The sequence below is a fragment of the Nothobranchius furzeri genome, chromosome 10 (genome assembly GCF_043380555.1).
Source record: "Nothobranchius furzeri strain GRZ-AD chromosome 10, NfurGRZ-RIMD1, whole genome shotgun sequence".
In the NCBI taxonomy this organism is placed as follows: domain Eukaryota; kingdom Metazoa; phylum Chordata; class Actinopteri; order Cyprinodontiformes; family Nothobranchiidae; genus Nothobranchius; species Nothobranchius furzeri.
This window is the reverse complement of record NC_091750.1, coordinates 28609668-28632046: the sequence shown is the minus strand read 5'-3', so window position 1 is coordinate 28632046 and position 22379 is coordinate 28609668. Positions and strand designations below refer to the sequence as shown.

Genomic DNA, 22379 nt, shown 5'->3' with positions numbered 1-22379 from the left:
TACATCCTGTGATTCAGAGTATTTCATTATTCTTGTAATGTGAGATAAGATAAAGACATTCAGATACACTCAATGAACTTACACTGTACAGTTCAGTCAAGTGTTAGAAGGATAAATGGATCATGGGCTGAAGCAGTAAATAACTGGTTCACATTAAACTGAAAACGAAGACATAGCCCTGAGGGACTCCATGTTAATAAGTTTAATTTCCACTCACATGTTTACTGTTATGTATTAGAATGTACTGGAAATTGTTGATGATCTTAAACTTTGAGTCTGATGTGACGTCTTGCACACTAACAGCCACAGAGCTCTGATGTCTTAAACTGAAGCTGCAAATTTTCCACAAAATCTAAACTTGTTCCATCACAAAGGGAAAAAAAAGAAAAAAAGCTGTTTCGAAACTCAAGGAGCTATTAGGTAGCAAATGTTAGTCCAGCAGATATGGTGTCATATTAATTGCAGCTTACCTGCAGCAATAGATACTCGCTTCCTTTAGGTTTATTTCATCTGGTTGTAATAATAAACATTCAGGAGCTTTGAGTGATGATTAAAGAGAAAATAAAAATCTACTTAATGGTAAAATGGCCTGTATTTGGGGCGAGGGTGGCACAGGAGTTAAGTGTTCGCCCCCGTAATCGGAAGGTTGCAGGTTCGAGCCCCGCTCAGTCTGTCGCTGTCGTTGTGTCCTTGGGCAAGACACTTAACCCACTTTGCCTGCTGGTGGTGGTCGGAGGGACCGGTGGCGCCAGTGCTCGGCAGCCTCGCCTCTGTCAGTGCGCCACAGGGCAGCTGTGGCTATATTGTAGTTCATCCCCACCAATGGGTGAATGACTGATTGTGTTGTAAAGCGCCTTGGGGGGTTCCAGGACTCTAGAAGGCGTTATATCAAATACAGGCCATTTACCATTTAATAATTTTGCTAAATGAAGAAATCTTTGGGTTTATTAATGTCAGCATTAATATAAAAGAAATACATATTATAGAAAAAAATGGAGTGACTTAAATAAATTTAACTCTTCTTGGTGTGACATATTTTTATAATCTTGAAAAACATCTTTCATCTTTTAATTTTTGATTTTTACACCCAATAAATCAACAAATGTGTAATTGATTCACTTAAACGTTAGCCTAAATGAGTTGGGATGCTTTTAAAAAGCATGTTTTAAGCTAATAATAGACATAACACCCAAACAGATCCTCATTTTGAAGTAAAGTAAACTAAAAGCCGATCCAAACATGCAGCTCTCAGCTTTCCTTCTACACGACAATGTCATTAAAGTCAGGTCAAGAACTGACTTTAAAGAGTCTCACATGACAGCTGATAGCTGCACCTGAGACCGATCGTCTCAGTTTGTAATGCCTGGTTTCCAGATTCAGACGGTGTCATCTCAGCTGTGACGGTTTAGCTCTTTTTACTTATTTATTATTCTTTTGGTCTCACATCTTTCTGTAAGAAGATGCTAACAAAAATCTTTTATTTTGTGCATTTATTTGTTCATTGTGTTATTCACATCCTTTTTGCAGCGTCCTTGTCTTTCCCCCTCATCAGTAACACAAGAACAGCAGTTTTGTGATTGCATAACGCTTACACTGCCCCCAAGTGGTTCAAAAGAAAATTACTACAGGTCTAAAAGAACTTTAGCTGTTACTGATTTATTCCCTGTTATTGTTTTTAAGCAATGATAATAAAATAATTTTAATAACAATAAATGCTAAAACATCTAGGTTTACTAATTTGTTATCATCATGCACACAATATAGAAAAAATAACAAACGCATTATGTGACAAAATGATATTGAAAACTGGTATTCTGACAAAGAAAAACGTACACACTGAAAATATTTCATCTTTTTAAAAAGGAGTAAAACTTCAAATTCATGGTTTGTGAAAGTCTTTTTAAAAAAAATAAATGGTTAGATTTTTTGCAACCAATTTATGGCTTTTGTGAAAAATCTTTAAAAGTTGGTCTGCTTTTCCAGGAAAAATGCAGAATATTTTGTCTTTATTGTACTTTTTAAAATTAAATATTTTAAATGTATTTCAATTTAACTGCAGTGTGGGACGTCTAAGCTTACACATGGGATTAATTATTGTTTAATGTTTAAAACGCTGATCAGGCACAATACAGATTTAGCTAAAAATTGCCTGACATTCAAAGTGAAGTTAACTTCAGTTAAAGTGGAAAATTGCACAAGAAAACGTTTATAAACGGAGTAAATCAAAGTAAACATTCTGAATTTGTTTAAATATTGTTGTATAAATCATATACATATATTTATATATATTTAACACACTCCAAGTTGAATGTATTGCATTATATTTCAATTCCCAAACCTAAAAATCTTAAATTAATTAAATGTCAAGTTTTCTATTCATTTACATGTAAAATATTGTATCTTTCAAAATAAAATAACTTCCTGTCAAGGTTTTTATACTGAGAGCGAGCACCGGAAGTACAGCGCCTGCTAGTCACGAGCCGGCCTTTGACCACGCCTGTGATGCTGTTGGCTTCAGCAGCAGAGTGTGTATGCGCTGATGGTGGACCGTTCACGGTCATAAACACCGTAGATCTGCTCCGTTAAAATGCCTCTCAGCTGCGCGTAAGCTGACCGAAATTCGGCGAAGGGGAGAAAGCCAGGTCTCCGGACGGGTTTCGAGGAAAATACCAGCAGGATGTTGCAAGTTTTAGCTTGTGGCGTTGTAGTTTTCCCCGGTCTTTTCCTCGCTTTCAGGAGAATTCTGCCGAGTGTGTTCAAACACTGGAATGATGCCGATGTGGTGCTGGTCAGTGAGAGGTAAACTGGTTAAGTTATTAATAAAATATAGTTAATTTACCACACACCGGCTAAACTGCTAGCAAACGTTGAGTCGACGGTGCTTTATAGCTAGTACCGTTATGCTTAGTTAGCTTGATGTTTGTGCTCCCATGGGCTTCAAATGCCATTTTAGAATCGGATTTGAGTCTGTTTATTTTTTATAAATCGTAATTTCAGTTGTTTTTATTGTTTTGGTACAATGCTACTGTATTTGCAGAGGAAACACAAAGTACACATCAGCAGCTCTTTGACTTCTATGAAACTGGACGTTAGAAGTGCATTTTATGTGTTCATGCATGAGGATTTGTCTTTAAAGTCTACAGCACTCATGAGAAGTGCTGAGATGCATTCTCAGACCCAGTAAGTAAGCTAGGACTCAGGGAGGACATTTCCTGCTAGGACTGTACAACCCTCAGCTAAAGCTTTAGTGTGTGAATAAGCAAAATCATTTACTGCATTAGCTCTTGTGTAGCTTTTTTGAGTCCATGAGATGTAAAAAGTCATTTTTTAAATGTTGGATGGTGGGTGAAGGGTTTTCATATGTACACACTCCACATTAGTACACTGTCATCTGGCTAATCCCTCCCTGAGCTCCACACAGAGCCTTCTGCTGAGCTAGCTGTGCAGTTTTAATACACTCCTGCTTCTGAACAACTAGTTTACTAATGCTCAGCTAACTGAAAATGTTACTCATACATGCACCCTTGCCTAAGGGGTAGGATGCAATAATTGTTCCATATCTGCCAGGATAATCCTTGGATTTAGTGGCACGATTTGAGCATTTTTACAAAAATAATTGGGTCTTTTTAAAGTTTTCAAGTATTTACTGAAGCTGTCTTCATCAAATAGATGACTGTAATGGTCTAGTTCAGTTAGATGTTTTAAGATGGTTAGGAAGATTTGTCGAATACCTAACATACTTTTTTTTTACTTTTCTTGGTGATATTTTATTATAAGTTAAAACAAATGCAGCATTTGATTGAATAAAGCGTTAAAATTTCATTTATCTTTGCTTTTAAGTGAAGTCTTTGTGCCTTTATCCATTTAAGCTTTAGCCTGTGGGGCAATCATGGTATTTAAATGATCTCATAAGCACAACATGCAAAAGCCAGATGTAATACATAACCATATTTGTTACTCTGCATGAACTGCTTCCGTCCTTGGCCAACACATTGTTGCAGGAGAATTATTTTTCTATCGGGCTCAAGCACTGATTAAATAAGGGGAAAGTAAATAAAGTGGGCATGTGTGGCCGGCAGCTTGACATTTTTGAGGTTTTTGACACATAAGTTCATGATAATGGTGGAATGCGTTTTCAGTAAAACTGTTTAGTCAAGCTGTAGTTCTCTTTGTTTGGTGTGTAAACACGAAGCGTTGACATTATGTTGTTGATACAGGACAAAACTTTCCATTTGATGCAGTACCAAAACCAGTTTCCATCATAATATTAGATCATGTGAGCATAAGCTCTGATGCTGGTCTTTCTGCTATGACTTGAGGAGCCTTCATGTTTAAAAAAAACCCAGTACTGATTCAGTTCTAGCTACTACGAATACTACCAGAACCAACCTGAAATAAAATATTTCTGTTAAAGCGGCACCACATAACGTGTCTTTTAGGCATTCCCTTTTCTTGAAGGGTTTAGCTCAAGTTTTGAAGTATTATTCCTTAAACAAAGTGAAATTATTCCATTTCACTTTTATTTTTTTGTAAAGTGAGTAGATAGTCGCATTACTAAACCTTGAACTTAGATTCAAAATCCTCAAAGGGATACTAGACCAGTGTTTCCTCTAGGAATTTTTCCAGCTGTGGCCGGGGGGGGGGGGGGGGAAATTATGACACGTCTCTAAAAAAAAAGTACAATTTTCAAGTGCAGATTGGAGACAACCCATAGAAGCACTGATTTGATCTCATTTCAGAGAAAAATAGAACAGGTCAGATGCACCTAATGAATAAAATTACTAACAAACTCAGGAATCTTTCTTTGCTTCACTGTTCTGGTGCTGAAAACATCACTAATGCGGATCAAAGGAGACACACAGATGAGTGCACCTCTTATTTATTATTTGGAGACTACATTTACTGCAGCTGGCAGAGGCAGAGATTGTTTCTATTGATACACGAATTTACAGAATCATTTTAAATGTTAATAGGGGAAGACTGCAGGAGGGAGCGGTAAAATACAGGGGGTCCCCAGCAAAAACACGAAACTTTACGAGTCTGATGAAACCCGCTGGTTTTCCATCAGGCAGTCACGGGGCAGCTCCAACGACCCAGTGGCTGTGCTGGGTCAGTTATCGAGCTCAGTCCGGCTCGGCCGTGAACGAGCCGAGGCGACGTCGTGCTCTGCTTAAGAAGTGTTATTTTCCCGCTTCAGAAGAAGCGTCCAACGTGTTTTTACGCTTTCTCCGAGACATCTCACGTCGCTAAGTTGTTAGCGCCGCGTGCTAACACGTCAATAGTGCAGCGTAGCCTGCTGGAGGTTTTAAGGGTTCAGATGAAAACACCCGACCTCTCAGGCTGCTCACACATCGATCTTAAGTTGTCGCTGTTGCGCTCACGCCGTAATACAGTATTAGATGCGGTTAAAGTCAGACATGAAAAAAAAAAAATTTTACATGAATAAGTGATGCTTAGCCTGGCGGGGGGAGGAAAACCTGGCCTAAGAAGTACTGGAGGAAACCCTGTCAAGATCGTCAACACTCGTTTATCTTAATGCTGCTGAAACATGTAAACGTAAAAGCATTATATCCACTGCTACCTTTCTAATTTTAAACTCAGTAACTTATGCTGTAACTTCACCTTGCCCTGCCTGCTCCTTTCTTCTGGCTGCCCGCCGGCTGTGATCACAAGCTACAACATAGTAGTTCCCGCTGCTTCTTCAGGAAACAGCGCAAAAAATAATAATAAAAAATAAATAAATAAAATTTGGGATCTTGTAGGCGTGGCGGTAAGATCCCAAGACGAACACACAGTAAGAAGATAGTTTCAGCTCTACAAATGGACACTAGGGGGTGCTAAAAGCAAGCCAAAATGTCCTAGTCTCCAATTAAAGCTTTCATTTGCTCATTTTTTAACAAATTAGCTCTAGTATCACTAAAAGCCTTGAGTCATTTTCTGTGGAACAAAGCTCTTTCAGGGGTAGAGGTTTGTCGTCGTCAGCGGCGGGGCATAAAATGAGAGAATTGCATATCTTATGAAGCCTGGTTGGCTAACAGTAATGCAACTTTCCTGCTGCCTTTAAAGGTACTGTAGCAAATTTACAGAACAAGCTAGATTTCAAACGCAAACACGGTCACGGAACACTCACCCCTTCAGTCAGGTATCATCCCTGGGCCGCGCCCGCCAAAACTGGAAACCTGCATTACCAGACGACACGAGAGAGCGCCAAACACCAGTCACAATTTTTTTCGGTCCAAACATCTTTTGTTGTCCATGACTTCAAATCTTGATTTTCTTTTAGGGACTCGGGTAGTTCATCCTAAAGTTAAAGTGGTAGCAGCTGGCTGTTTCTCCTTCTCTGATATTATCCAGCAGAAAACCTCTCACACTAGTGGTGTTCTGCTTCAAAAAGCTCCAGCGGCTAATGAGTGGAGGTAAATGTGGAAGTGCAGATGGTCCAATAGCTTTGTACAAAGTTTTCTTATTGGAGGTTTTTAGAACCACTTCATTTATTTTTTCATTTTTTAAGCTCCACAAAATTTTTATAGATTTACTACATTAGAATGTTCTTAGGAGACATGAAACTTTTTTTTAAGCTAGCTTGTTTTCCAAAATTGCCATTGTAGCTTTAATAGGACTCAGAATATTGTTAACACATATTTTCTATGGTAAGTGCAACGTTGATGTTTTATCTCTACAAATAACACGAACCTGAACATGTTCCAACTTGTTGTGGAGTTGCTGATGCTATTGGTTATCTTCTACTAGTGATGTGACGTTCACGAACGAATCAAATCTTTTCAACGGGTTTTCAAAGTGAATGATGAGAGCCGAGTCCCTGTAGAGAGCTGTTCATCTTGTCTTCCGGTAACAAATCTCCCCGGAAGTTGCACCCGCTCAAACCCCACCCACAGCTGTGATGGACGTAGGAGGAACCCTAACCAACCCCGTGCGCCGTCACGGACACCGCAGGAACACGCTGCTCTTAATACCGTCTGGGCTGTTGTCTCCTCGGTTAAGTTTTGTGTAATAACTTTGGTGGGTGCTTAGGAGAACTCTCTGTGTTGAACCTTTTTAGGTGTAAAGGAAACTTTACCCTCTGCTTTGCTTTAAATAAGACATCACTCAGTTAAGGAGATTATGTGATGGTCTTTCCAAGTTTTAGTATTAATTGGGTTAATGAGAGTTTAGTTGTTAATAGTTTTGAGTTGCTGCAGTGTGTGTGTTTTGATCATCTGTGTTTTGTGTTTATATTTATGTAAATAAATGTTGTTTACTTTTAACACGAGAACTTGCGACCTCAGTTGTTACCCCAGGCGCCCTAGACAGCCTGGAGCGTAACAGTAAGCATCGTTGTATCTACAAAGCAAATTTTAGAAAGTTACTCATTTCTTGCTTTACCGTCAGCATATGTTTGGAAAGTGTTGCATAATAGAGAAGTTGTGGTTATTGACCAGTTATGTGAGGATTCGCTTGCTGCTTTTATTTCTGTGAAGGCCTGAACAAGGTTTTGTTTTGGCTCTGAGCTGGTGCCGTGTAAACAGTCTCAGGGATATGGGCACCAACCCAGGGTTGGTTGTGGTTCTTAGCTTCTTTCTGTTTTAGGTGAAAGTTACTGAAGTGCAGGTGTTTGTGTTTCAACCCACACTTTTGTCTTTTATTGCTTCATCACTATTATTAAACTTGATCGTTGTGTTAACCCACTTAAGATTCACACAAACAGATTAAACGATCACAGTGTTTCCCCTAGGAATTTTTCCAGCAGGGGGAGGGGGGGAGATTATGACACGTCTCACCTTTATGTTAACATTGTTTTATTTGATGCACTCCACTTCGAACTGCACCAATCCAACAACTGCTGCATTTTAAAAACTAGTATTAAAGGTGAATACACCAATATTTGCACAAGAATAATTTTTGTTTTAAAGTCTCAGTGACACACTTTGCGGGGGGGGGCATTTAATATTTCTTGGCGTCTGGAAAAACATCTCCTTTTGCCCCCCTTTATTTTGGTCATTACTGGGCTGGCCCTGTTAAACACCTTCTACACCCCTGCTTAGTAGACTTAATGAAGTATTTAAGCCAGTATAAAAATTGACTGAAACACAAATTTACATATTTGGCATTATTGACCAATATCTTTGATTTCATTTATTTGTTAAGAACATCAAGATGCATTTCAGTGAACGGTAATCCACCGAGATAATAGTTTTTTTTTTAAACAAGACGGTTATTATTATTGTCAACTTTTTTACCGGGGTTTACCGCGACACCGGTTACCATGACAACCCTAGTGCAGAGAGGAGACAACCCATAGAAGCACTGATTTGATCTCATTTCAGAGAAAAATAGAACAGATCAGATGCACCTAATAAATAAAATTACTAACAAACTCAGGAATGTTTCTTTGCTTAATTGTTCTGGTGCTGAAAATATCACTAATGCGGGTCAAAGGAGACACACAGATGAGTGCACCTTATTATTTGGAAATGAGTGGGTGTGGTTTACATCAGTACATTATTTTAAATCTGAAATTGATATGGATTGATCAGAAGTTGCTATGTGTATTGTTTATTTGAAAACTATTTACAGAGCAGCCTCAGAATTGAGATTAAATATGTTTGATGACAATAGTAAAGGAACTATCACAGAACAAGTGTTTCAATAAAATCAGAACATTAAACTCATGCAGTAGGAACTAGGAAATATGAAATACTAGAACCATTTGATTTTAATTTGATTAAACAGATTTTTTCTAACGTTGTTGGCATTTTCCCCACACACAGTTAAACAAAACAATGTTGATTGAGGTGTGTGTGTGTGTGTGTGTGTGTGTGAGAGAGAGAGAGAGAGAGAGAGTTAAAATAATAATAAAAAAAAAACGACCGGAGCGGAGGCAGTGACCGACGCATGCACGAGCCGTTTTCAGCTCTGTCTTGTCAAATGCACCACGTACGTTACGACAAAAGTTACTTTAAATATTCAACTGAAAAAGAGGCGAGCTGAAGAAACGTGAGCAACAGTGAAGCAAGCACAGAGAGATCCGTTACTGTGTGTGTGTGTGTGTGCGTGCGTGTGTGTGTGCAGGCATGGGCTGGACGGACTGAACTCCCGGCTGCAGAGTTTTGTGTGTAGGGAGGGGCGGGCGCTCTATGTGACTGGCCAATAACAGAGCATGAAGACAGTCAGTTACCCAATGAGGATTTTCCTTCAGCACGATTACAGATATTTACGAGGTTTACGTGTATCATGCTCGTATTCGTCAGAAATGCTTTATCCGCTCATTCCTAGCTGTAACCACCCTGCCCTGCCTCCTCCTCCTTGCTGACTGCCGGCTGTGATCACAAGCAACAACAGAGTAGTTCCCGCTCCTTCTTTGGGAAACGGTGCCAAAAAAAAAATCAATCAAACTTGGGATCTTGTAGGCGTGGCGCTGGGATTTCAGCTGTGGCGGGCCGCCACGGCTACGCCTATGTAAGGGAAATACTGGATCAGCACGGTGCCCTCTTTTGAAGGCTAAGCTTTCCTGGCGTTTTAGAAAAATGCTCCTCAGATTTCTTTGTAACTTTTTATTTCAGTGAGTTTGCTATTTCTAGATGCAAAGCAAAGTTAACAGGATTTACATAGCTGTTCATGAAGTACATTATCTTAAAAATGATTTGAATCACCACGTCCCCATGAGTAGTCGTATTTAGCTTATTTATTCAGGGCTGGTTCCTAAAACTGTGTTAAATTAACCATAATAATATTGTTCCTTTAAAATAGACCTCATGTATGCTCATCCAGTCTCTTATTAGCTTTCCACACAATTTACATCAAAAGTAGAGATGTGTATTGGTGAAATTTTGGTGATACAGTACATATCACATTACAGAGGAGACGATACGATATATCACGATACATCCAGTCAGGCGATATTAGCAATTTTTTAGACAATTTGTATTAGGAAAGTGCAATAAACAGTCCAAACTAATACTTAACATGTTTAACATGAGGTATCTGAACCATCATAGAGGGATTTACATTTTAATGGTGGAAACAAAACTGGTTGCACACTGCTACCAACTAGCGGTTGCTGTTGAATTGCACCAAAAGAAAAGAAAATACACAAATGTTTACATGTAAATTCTTCCAAAAATTAGATACCGGTACACTGCTTTTGAATATTGATATAATATTGCAGGAAAAATACCACGATATATTGTGATATCAATATTTTCAATATTTTGAATATTGATATATTGCTGGAAAAAATATCACAAAATATTTCCATGTCAATATTTTCTTACATCCCTAATCAAGAGGTTCATCATGTTTGGCCTACATCACATGGTATATTTATAAAAAAATGCAACACTACCTTATTCAGAGTTGTACATTTTCTAGAAATGCATCAGAATATCTGCCGGTTAAAGGAAGCTGCCAGTGATCAGCATGGTAGGCGTTTCAGCAGTTGGCTGGCATTTTCTCCAGTCGGCAGACTTACAATTACTATATCAGGCTAGCAATAACAGATGTTAGTAGTTGACGTTTGTTTGGCGTATATTTAGAAAAGTGGGCTTGACTCCGTCCGTCCTCGCGTTCCCGTTGGAGAGCCCTCGCAACCACGGGTAATGGCGTTGCGCGTCTCCATACCAACACAGACAGAAAAACATAAATTAAGCTAGGCTACAGTCACACTGCTGGTCGTAATGGCTAATTCAGATTTTCTAATAAAAAAGATTTTCTAGCATTGTTGGTATAAAACTGAGATATGTGAACACAAACAAGCTCCATTATGAGTGGTGCATGGTCCTAAAGCGGCCTGTACATGCAGAAGGAAAGACATCACACACAACGTGCTCTGTTTGCTGAAGTTAACAAGGTGGCAACAGATCTTGGTGATTGTCGGCAGTTTGGAAGTCCTTGCATAGCTGGATCTGACAACAGTTTGGCAGATTAATTAGAGCTTCTTTAAATTTGGCTGTGCGGATCTACACTTTTCCCTGACTCTGTATCCATGTTTGTCTGTGCCCTCATTCGTGAAGACGAGATGGATTTATTGCAACATGATTATTCAGACGGGCATCTATTTCAAACCATCAGAATCAGATTTAGTACTGGATATAAAAGTGTCCTAGGTCATTAAAACAAAAATGGATTTGTGCTGTTCAGATTGTTGCGTACGCTTAAAAAAGTTTGTTTTGATACACTTTTACCTGCAGTGGGAAAGTAACCCAATTTTGATAACTCTAGTTCTCTAATGTAAGTTGGACTTGTCCAAACTTGCAATTGGCAGATCATTTCTTTCTTTAATCTTTCTTTAAATATATGAGTCGATCAGACATGTATAGGAATTGGAAATGAGCCCTCACAACCTGAATGAGAGAGAGATGAGCCCTCACAACCTGAATGAGAGAGAGAGAGAGAGAGAGAGAGAGAGAGAGAGAGAGAGAGAGAGAGAGAGAGAGAGAGAGAGAGAGAGAGAGAGAGAGAGAGAGAGAGAGAGAGAGAGAGAGAGAGAGAGAGAGAGAGAGAGAGAGAGAGAGAGAGAGAGAGAGAGAGAGAGAGAGAGAGAGAGAGAGAGAGAGAGAGAGAGAGAGAGAGAGAGAGAGAGAGAGAGAGAGAGAGAGAGAGAGAGAGAGAGAGAGAGAGAGAGAGAGAGAGAGAGAGAGAGAGAGAGATCTTGCCATGAAATGCACTTTATCGTGTTCTCTTTTTTTCTGCCTCTGCCGTCACTTTCGTTTACTCTGCTGCAGTACCCGTGGCCCCGAGATTACAAGCAAAACTGGAGAAGCAATAAAAGCAGCCATTTCTGATTGTCAGACACAATGACGGGGCGAGTAATCCGTGGAAACTCTAGACAGTCAGAAGGAAGGAAAAACTTGGTTGACACAGCAGGAAAAGCAAGAACATCGCCGAACAAGGCAGCAAAGCATTTCTTCTCTTTTCTTTCCCCTCCTCACTCTCCTCACCCCATCAAGCTCAGCATTTTGTCAGCTGGGAAGGGGGGGGGGGGGGTATTGGCGGTCACATTGAATGGGCTGTGTAAAATCTGGGTCTTGTGACACAGTTTGTAACGCATAGCCAGAGAAGGCAGACAGGCATGCATCTGACGTGTTTGTGTTTCCATACAAGCATTTTAAAGGCATTTACTGTAAACTGTGTTTGCTGTCTATCCATTCAAGAGGAAATCAATCGTCATAGGTTGTCATTTTATTTAGCCTTAAAGAGGTCCTTCACTAAGAAACCCATTTTTTACTTTTTTTAAAAAAATGGTCGGTCACTCTAAGTTTAACATGCAGGCTGAACATGAAAGTAGTCTCCTACACCTATCTCCTGCGTTAGCTTCTGATAGAAAATAGACGGTGAAATTCTAGGATTAGAAAAACCTGACAGATCTACGTCACTCTGACACTTAACGCTCATGGAGTCAGCAATATTGACTTCAATTCAATTCAAAAATATTTTATTAATCCCAGAGGGAAATAAAAAAGTATTTTTGCAATGGGAAGGACCATTGTTGGTTTAGCGTCCAGAAAAATGCAGAGAACGCCTCAGCTAGCAGTAGCTAAGCATTAGCATTAGCTACTCCACCACAAGTTTATTTACAGAAATTAAAGGTATTGGCCAGACTCGGCATTAAATTTGTAGAAATTCAGCATAACTACACTTTACCATCTATATTGGGATTTTGTCATAAATCATTACAGAAAATCAAAATCCTCTCCTCCAGAGAGTGAAGAACTGTTTCGCATGCGTCACTCCAACACGTAAAACAAGGTAGTTTCTAGTATTGTGAATAACTGTTTAGTTTAGTTTCATGCTCTTAATTAATACGGAAAATTGCGTTTACAGCTGCAGCAAAAGGTCCGAGCCTTATGTCCGTGTCCTACATGCATTTTTCTATGACATAGGTCTGATCTAAAATATTAACCTACATCTATAAATCCATCTAGAACCGCACCGGTACTTCTGGACTCCAGACAAGTCCCGTTAACATGACTGCAGCAACACTGCTAACCGTGTTCGCTCCAGTAAGGAAAAAAACAAAGTCATTCGGGAAACACACACACACACACACACACACACACACAGATAAAATCTCCTAGGGAGCCCGGCTCATCTGAAAGCGTGACAGGCTCCCCTGGAAGCCCGCAGCTTAGACACCCAGGGGGAGCCCGAAAAAGATCCTGGTTCTACTTGTATTACATTATTTATTTGGACTCTCTGGGAATTATTTAGAGCTGAGAGGCGCAGAGCTCTGATCATTGATGCGCACCAGACAGCTACGTCCTGAGCACGGCCGCAGTGACATTCTCAGAGTATCGCCACCTCAAAAAACATATATAACACACGATCGTTTTTGCCGGCTCATATCCTTTTATGCTTCCTGTCTTTTATTTGTTCCTGATGCGTTTTGCTGCTGCGGAGCGAAGTGCGTCACCTGTTTTGTCCTCTGGTGAGTTCACCTCACTGGTGCAGCCGGCGCACACTTCGCTATTTTTGCGGTCGGTAGGTCTTTTTGAACTGCAGTTACAAGTTTTGTTATATTTAAATTCAGTTTAAACTGTGATTATGGTTACTATACATGCACAAATATAGACTATATATGTCTCGTAATTAACTTTGTCCAAAAATTAGTTCTGAAGGTTCGTTGTTTAAATGTATTTTATTTTTACCTTCTGAAGGCGCTCCACGGCAAAATACACATTGCTGAAACCCTGATATTGGACAAAGTTCTTTTGACACCCACAAAAGCACCTTTCACACTAGCATTGGCTCCGCATGGTCTGGATACCAGAGAGAGTTTCTATGTTAGCATAGCCTGCCTTTTTTCAGGGTGCAACCAGACTGTTTTTCAGCCCTCTTCCTGAGGTGGTCTGCTGCAGGTTGACCAGGGCCAACACACCCACTGCTGACTGATAAGCCGGTTCAAATTCATACCTTCCATTAGGGGAAGCCTCCGATTGGTGGGTATAATCAGCCCACCTGGGGCCTCATTTGTCAAGCTTGCTTATGCACAAAACGGGGTCGGAAAACTGCATGAGCAACTTTCCATGCAAACTTTAGGAAAAATGTGCGTTACTTTTGACTAAGGACCTTGCTTACACACATTTTGGACATGGAGAGCACCTGCAGTGCTGCTGCTGAGAAGGATAAAATTATGAAATCCTGCAGCATTATCGCTTGTACTGCTTCGTTTTCACACAGAAGACCCCCCACATGCGCGTGCGCACACACACACACACACAGCCTGAAGCGCAGAATAGGGAATGCAGAATATCAGCAGGTGGACAGATTGAGACGGATTGGCATGCGTCTGTGACTGTGTGTGTGTGTGTCCTGTCACTGTGACCCGATTGATCATGTGCCCTGGCTACTTGTACAAGGATGATCTTTGTTTGGGTGACTGGTTAGCACGCGTGACTTTCACCTGGGAGTCTGGGGATCGAATCCCGATTGGACCTTTTTTTTGTATCAGCCAGAGATCTCTCTGAAGAATTCACAACATTGACGGCTTCAGCAACGCTGTGCCACTCCGTGTATTTTCTCTTATTTGTTTTGCAATAGCACTTCCTTTCATTTCTCCACCTCACCCAATTTCTGCTTCTGTGAAATAGCGCTTCCTTGATCTGCCTTGATCTACGGTCGCCATCGTCATTGGCAGAGCGCTGCAACAGCCGGCTTATGTGTATGCATGAGATCCACAAGGCACTTTGCATTGACTATTTATGGCAGTAAGTGGGCGTGGTGAGGGCGGGATGTGACTAAAAAGCAGCTGAGAACCTTTCTAGACAGTCTCTGATTTATGAAGCGGCCATTGCATGCAGCTGTGCGTACTCGATGTTTGATAGATCACAAACCTGCTTGGCGTAAGTTTTTTTTTTTTGCTGAGCTTAAGTACGGTTTTAGTAAGGATTCTATGCAATGTTTGATAAATGAGACCCCTGGTCTTTTGGTATTGTCACGCTGGTTAACTAGGAGCTGAGAACTTCTCTGACTGCTTTCCTTGCATTCCTAAGAAAGGATGTGTGGAATCAACCGGACCAGGCTGGGGCTGCATGGTGGCTAGCTGGTAGGGCTCAACGATTTAGGAAAATAATCTAATTGCGATTTTTTTTTCTTCAGAATTGCAATTGCGATTTAATTCATGATTATTTTCTCAAGGGGCTTTTCTCATTTTTCAATTAACGGAAGCAAAAAAAAAATCTATGTAACTTGTACTGAATATAAACAAGTTCATGTATCTACATATTTATCCACATATCATATCAACAAGTTTATTTGTCTACACATACAAAAACACTCACAAGTAAAGACAAAATGTTGCATTTGTAGGTGCAAGGCTTTGCAGCCAGGAGCACATGCCTTGAAGGAGCATAGGTATTAGCATCAACTGGGCAAAAGGAGATGTTTTTCTAGACGCCAAGAAAAATTAAATGCCAAACCCCCCTGCAAAGTGTGTCACTGAGAGTTTTAAACAAAAATAATTCTTGTGCAAATATTAGTGTATTCTCCTTTAATACTAGTTATTAAAATGCAGCAGTTGCTGGATTGGTGCAGTTCAAAGTGGATTGCATCAAATAAAAGAATATTAACATAAAGGTGAGACGTGTCATAATCCCCCCCCCCCCCCCCCCCCCCCCCACAGCTGGAAAAATTCCTAAGGGAAACACTACGTTTACATGCAGCCAATATCCGGGTTATGATCGGGTTAAGGTCGGTATTCGGGTTTCTGAGTTGATCAGAATAACCCGTTTACAAGCATAAATAGAAAGAGTTACCCCTAACTTGCATAACCCGATTTAAATGCGGACGTTGGGGTAGCGTCAGGACGTGTGGACTACGTCCAGACGCAATATGCGTCATTTCCGGTTCTTCTTGTTTCGGTATCCGTGAAAACAACACGTTTCCCAGTTCGGAAGAGATAGCGACCGCGTTTGTTTGCGCTTTAGTTTCCTCGTCACTCCAAAAGTGTGGTGCTGTGCCGCGACTCGCCATGTTGCTCCCAACTTGTTGTTTACTTCCGGTGTTCTGGCGCATAGAAGACGTCTCGCTACTCAAAAGACCAAGATTCCTTGTGAACAGAGCATGTGCAGAACACACGCTTTGATGGGGATATCCCGGTATGCGTTTACACGACCAAACATTCGGGTTAGAAAAGGGTTACCCCAGGTGTAGTAACCGGGTTTTTAAATACCCGGTTATGAGCATATCCGGGTTTTTGGCGGTGTTTATATGGACCTGCGGAACCGGGTTATTGTCAATATTCGGGTTTTAAAAGGGTTACTGGCTGCATGTAAACGCACTCACAGGTTACGCATTAAGAACTGTTGTGATTGGTGGATCCCAGGGTGTATCAGGCCCACAAAAACTTAAAGCATCACTTTACGTCAATTAACGTATTGCCTGATCTTATACTGGAATACATGGTGCTTTACCAGTTGTTCCTATATTTTATGCCGTCATGCTTACTTAGATGCCCACACACAATAAAATATCAATTCATGAATTATTTTTTAGAATCTTTTTCAGGCCATTCTGTTTTTTTTAATAATGATTGTAAATATGTTTGACCAAGAATGAGGTGGTTGTAACTGTCTGGTTCAGGCCTAATGGTTTGATAGTTTTGATGGATACGCAGAGTTCAGTGAGAGCATGGATTAACACACCTTTGTGTTCGACACTTTTTTCTACTTGGTGCTTTATGTAGAATAATTCAGGATGCTGCATCTTTCTGGCTTGAATTTGTGTGGAAAACCATTTTGATCTGAAACACACCAGTCCTCTACAAAGCCGTTGGGACTGGGCCAGAGTCCCAAACCTTTGGCCTTCTTGGCCTTTCTTTGTTCCTCCACCGCACATAACACAGCATCAGCATGCTCTCCGGCACTTTAGCAACATCAACAGTGTGTTTTTCCTCTGTTATTGCGTTGCAAGTAGTGATGGGAGCAGTATGTTAAGCAGAACCGTGTGTGTGTGTGGGTCAGCACAGAAGAAAATGTTGTGTTAAGGGGGCTATTATGGCTGGAGTGTGTGCATGGAGAATAAATGACATATTTTTCGATTTCAAAGCAATGCACTGTCAGTGCAACCAAGTTGGAAAGCAGCCAGGAAGAAACCTTGTCCAAGATAATGCAGTCATTCATAGTTTGAACAAACAGGTGACTTAACATCTTTTAGGTCAACAAGAAAAGGTGATTTCAAACTAAACACCAGGTTCTCCTCAGTTTTATTACTTTTAAAGAGCAAGTCACCCCCTACCAGAGTGTTACTCCACTCCCACTTCCTGTTTGAAAAATGAAACAAATGCTGTTCCCTAGCAGACTGAGAGGGCGGAGCCGCTAACAAATACACACACATAGGCTCGCAACAACATTGTGACATCATATGGTACCAGCAAACATTCTAGGGTACCTCTTAGCCAATAGCGATGGCAGATTTAAATTAAAATGCAGTGCAGAGTTTTTACCTGACAACGGCACAACACTGACAGTTTTAGGCAGAAAATTAAAATTTTAACTAAAGTGCAAAACTATTGACTACACGCAGCATGATTAGACACACATTTTTATAGTTTATCAGAAAAAAAAGTTGATTTTGGGGGTGACTTGCTCTTTAACAAAGCTTACTATGAGAAGTTATCCTGCTAGGAAAGGTGTGAGGCCTGTGGATATTATGAATGTCTTGTTCCTCCACACCGTGGCACAGAGCTGTACCAACTTCTCTTACGTCACAGATCTGTTTATAGAAGAGGAAAGTTGAGGCCAAGCATTGCTAATCCCGTGTTGGTACGCTGCCTGCTGGAGGAGCTCACCTGAATGAGCTCTTGTTTAAAACATGACCTACTTTTCTTAGTTTTTTCTCTTCATTGTGCCATTATTTACACGCATCATCAAAGTAAATCGAGCATTAGTGTATTGTTTTGGTCAATATGTAAACCTTTGATTTGTACAGATGGGTACTTTTTCCATGGTTTTATAAATATTATGTGCAAATGTTAAAATGTAAATAGGAGTTTATGACTGTTACCTTATGATGTGTTATTTCATTCATTGTTTTCTCTTTTGCAGACTGGTGTCGTCCATCCATGCTCTTATGGCTACCACAGCAGGGGTCATTGTTGTTGCATCGTGTCAAGGCAACGTTATTTATGACAGGTCAGTCTTCATGTCTGCCACAGATGCCATGCATGAGAAAAACTGTTGCAAAGCACCTCTGTGAGACGTAACTCATACAGCGTTTACATAAACAGTCAGCTGTTGGATGTTATGTCAGCAAATCCCAGTTTCCCCATTTAAAAGCCGCTCCATGTTGTTTTTTCCTGAGAAGCTTTTCGCCCAGAGCCCCTTTACCTTTAGATTAGGCACCTAGCTGCACATATGTGGTAACGTATCATTAGCGTCTTTATGCAGTTTAGAGTGTGACGCTAGGCTAATGCTAGCCTCTTAATCCTCCTGAGTCAGCAGCCTGACCCAGGCAGTCCCAGTTTTCAGGTTGCTAATCTCAGTCACCAGCTCCCACTCCCCTCCCCTTCGCCCAGCGAGCTTAAATCCTTCACAACGCTGCTCAGTTCTGCTGTCCAGTGACGTGCCGTGAGCCTGGAGCATACCAGACACATGCACCAGAGTCAGACCCACAAAGTTATATCGCGATGTGTCATTTCATTTAGCTGTCTTTGTCTCATTTACAGCAGCTTTTGAGACTGTTTCAGCAGGAATTATCCCCATTGTGTGTTTTGCTCTTTTCTAAGCCTTGACACCAACCTAAGCTACTAAAAGAACAAGGATTTTATAGACTGTAGTTTAACATTAAATCATTCTTGCTGTTGTAAAAAAAAAAAAAAAAAAAAAAGCTTAAAACTAAAATGCAGAACTACAACCACCTTGTGGTAGAATACACCCTTTAATGACATCCTTATTGGCTCACTGAGACTTGGCTCTGTGAGATGGATCTTTTTATTTTTATTATTACATTTGAAACTAAATCATTTGTAGTTTATTTTGCCCAAACACGACGAGTACTATTCCAGCCTAACTCTAATGATGTAGCTTCCAATCCGCCCGGAGCTGTTTGTTGTGCCTTCCTGCGTTTAATCATCGTCCTCTGCCTTTAAGAACTAAAGAACCAAGTGAAAGGTCAGAGGTCATCAGCTTGGAGCTGCCTTGCCGCTTGACTCAGTTTCTGTCCACATAATTAACCATCAGTGTAATCTGTGCCTAATAGAGCGCTGCGAACGTCCAAGTTGTTTTCATGTTGAAGTTGCATAAGCCCGCCTGGAGCCTTTACAATAATGTGCTTGTGAGAGTTTGGATGAACAAAGAGCACGTTTCTTCTTTTAAACTAAAGGTCATTTTGGCTTGTTTTCATTAGTCTACTGTAGCATAATTCACTGTGAAGATGCTAACTAGGAACTGAACATAAAATGGCCAAAGTGACCCGCTTGTCTTAAGTAAGAAATTATGACTTTGACTGGATTTTTGTTTAAGATTAAAAGGATATTTTGTCTGTTGCCACATTCCCCAGATAAATGGGAAAAAGCATTTTGTAACCAACTCAGTCTTTCTCCTACTCTGGCAGTGTTCCTTTACCTTTAGCTTAGCATAAACAATGTGAATGATAATAGCTAGCATGTCGCGTGAAAAAGTTATGGAAGTGATTCAATAATCATCATCTTTCCATCCATCCTTTAGCAGGGTATCCGCGGGTCCTTAAAAAGTCTTAAAAAGTCTTAAATTTGCTTTTCTAAATTTAAGGCCTTAAAAATCCTTAAAAATGACAAATAATCCTTAAATACAGTTTCCAAAGGTCTTAAATTGCCAAAGACCCAATGAATAAGAATTTCTAGTTAGTCTTCAGCATTTTTTGTGTGTGATGTTGGCGTAAGCGGAACCGTACACATTCAGCTGGTTGTGAAAGGGGGCTATTTTTAGATGAGCACATTAGCTGGTTAAGCTAGTGGGAGCATGCGCCATGGGGAAGTGCAAGTTTAATGGTAACTGGATGGGTAATCCCACGTTCGTGACGTGGTTAGCACCGGTTCCAGGCAATAGCTGGAAATTATAGCTTAAATTTAATTTAAAAAATAGCTTAAATTTGGTCAAAGTAGCCTTAAAAAAGGTCTTAAAAAGTCTTGAATGTGGCTCCCTTAAACCTGCAGATACCATGTTTAGTTATGAAGCACATTTAAAACTCAGTGTTACAGCTGACCAAAGTGCTGTACATACAAGGGATGTAAGCCATAAAAATGGTGGCAAAGCAAGACCCGCCCAAACTATACTGACAATAAAATACACAATAAATGAGTGATTCCAACAAGAAGGCAGGAGACAAGGAGAGTAAAAACGATGGGTCTTTGTTCGCACCATTGCATTTATTTCTACTGAGGAAGGTCACCCAACTAAAACCATTCAGGGTTTCCCCCAGCGCTTTATAAGCCTGGCCACCCGCCAGGCTAAGTGTCATGCCCCGCCCCCCTCCCCAACCCTACCGTGTCCGCTGACACGAATGACGCAACGAAGCTAGCGCCCTCCATCAGCTGATACTGGTGAGAAACAGCAGTGGAGCGTGTGCAACACCCCCACCCCCGCTCTCACAGAGGAGCGCTGCAGGACGGAGTCCTAACCCCCCCCCCCCCCCCCCCCGACAGCCGAATCCGCCAGGCTTCTGGCGGGAAACCCTGCAATTTATTATGCTTTTTCACAAAATCAGGCATATGGCGTTGTGTTATAGTTGAGATATAAATAAAGTTACAAAGTAAAAAAAATTCTAAATATAAAATCCCAACAAGTAGGCTAGAAAAGTCCCACGTGATCGGTTTTCAACAGTGCACCGGTGGTTGCAACCATAGTTTGTACAAATAACGGGCATAGTTGCTCACTCTGCGCTGACTTCAGTTGGGTTTGGAGAGTGAGGAGACCTGCCCAATATGGCAGCGATGCTGTTACGCTCTCCGTAGTCCAATAGGGCGTCTACATATTCTCGTCAATGGAAAGAACCAATTGTTACTGCAGCAAAACCCTCTCATTTATTTATTAGTGCAATCTTTTCATTTCAGCCAATTAGCTGTGTGTGTGTGTGTGTGTGTGTGTGCGTGCGTGCGTGCGTGCGTGCGTGCGTGTGTGTGTGTGTGTGTGCGTGTGTGTGTGTGTGTGTGTAGTAATGCACATCCATGGTCATTACTGCCTGATTGCTGTTGACAGTTGTTACAGAAAAGCACCGAGGGTTAATACCCACATAAAACAGACACGGTCAGTTGCTGTGTAATAAATGAAAGCCGTGCATGCGGGAAAATGCCTTTTGTGTAACAATAGCTGCAGTCGGAACAGCGATGGACCGGAGTAAGGCAAAGCCATTGGAGAAGTTTACCCACAGCCATCCTCCTTGGTCAGATAAGCCAGTGAGAAAAGAGCACCATCTTTGCTGTAGAGGGCAAACTCCTCATTATCGTTTGTTTTCTTCTATTCGAACACATTTTAACCCAAAATTCATGATGTTTTACCCCTTTATTCCCTGCAGTAGCTTAAAAAGAATAGTTATAATTTAACATCTGGTAATGTATTTGTGTTCCTCAGGCACTGGCTGGCCACCCATTTTGTCATCTGGTACGGAGTCCCCTACATGACATACGATATCTTCGCTATGTACCTCAGTCACTACTACCGCTACCGCGTCAAAGGGCACGAGGACTACAAGCAGCATTCGCTGAGGACCATAAACTCCTTCGTCCGGAGAGAGTTTCTGCTGGTGCTGCATCACATCGCGCTGCTCACCATCCTTCTGCCCATCACTCTGGTAAGGGGGGGGGGGATTGAGACAGCAATGATGAGGTCATGCTGTCAGCAGTCCAGACCAACAATTAAAGAAAATGTTGTGCTCAAGGCAGCGTAGTTCGTGCTAGCGGTCCAGCTTGCTGCATTAAGATGTGAGAATTTGTCTTGCATTTTCGTTTGTAAATTTAAAATAATTCAAAATAACGCAAAAATGTACTAAACAATTATTACTAAATAAATCTGAGGGCCTTGTTTTTATTTTTGCATGCATGCACCCTGGAGCACCTTCCAAAAGAACCAGGTTAAAACAGTAGCTGGTCGGCCGCTGGCAGGAATCACCGACTACAATCTCCATCCTTCATCAGCGTTGATCAGTACAAGTCCCGCCCACTCTCCTCTACACAATCATCAAATAATTGCTTCAAATAAAATGTTTGATTAAAAAAAGAGAATTAAGAACTAGGGGTAGACCGATTTAATCCCTCTTTAGTAGAGCTGTTTTAAAGTCGGGCACATCCACGGCACGGGCAGCCCATAGCTGTTTCCTAATTTATTTCAATCTATTTTTGTGCTTTTTAAACACATCTATGTAAAAAATGCTCTAAAACATTGTCAACTCACATATTTTTAATGCTTCACTTT

General features: G+C 40.8%; 1 protein-coding gene across 6 annotated transcripts in view; it reads left to right on the top strand.

Moving 5' to 3' along the window:
• The window catches only part of LOC107387199 (smoothelin-like protein 2), a 103414-nt gene that overhangs the window by 23427 nt on the left and 57608 nt on the right, over positions 1 to 22379 (top strand). For 4 of the 6 annotated variants that reach the window (XM_070555479.1, XM_070555475.1, XM_070555476.1 and 1 more), the window contains exons 1-3: positions 2449 to 2799; positions 18039 to 18125; positions 21540 to 21759. In XM_070555479.1, the coding sequence (XP_070411580.1) occupies positions 2678 to 2799; positions 18039 to 18125; positions 21540 to 21759 (429 nt within the window). In that variant the 5' untranslated portion in view covers positions 2449 to 2677. Of the gene's footprint in view, positions 1 to 2448; positions 2800 to 18038; positions 18126 to 21539; positions 21760 to 22379 lie in introns of those variants that run through there. The other 2 variants (XM_070555477.1, XM_070555478.1) reach the window with 1 other exon arrangement.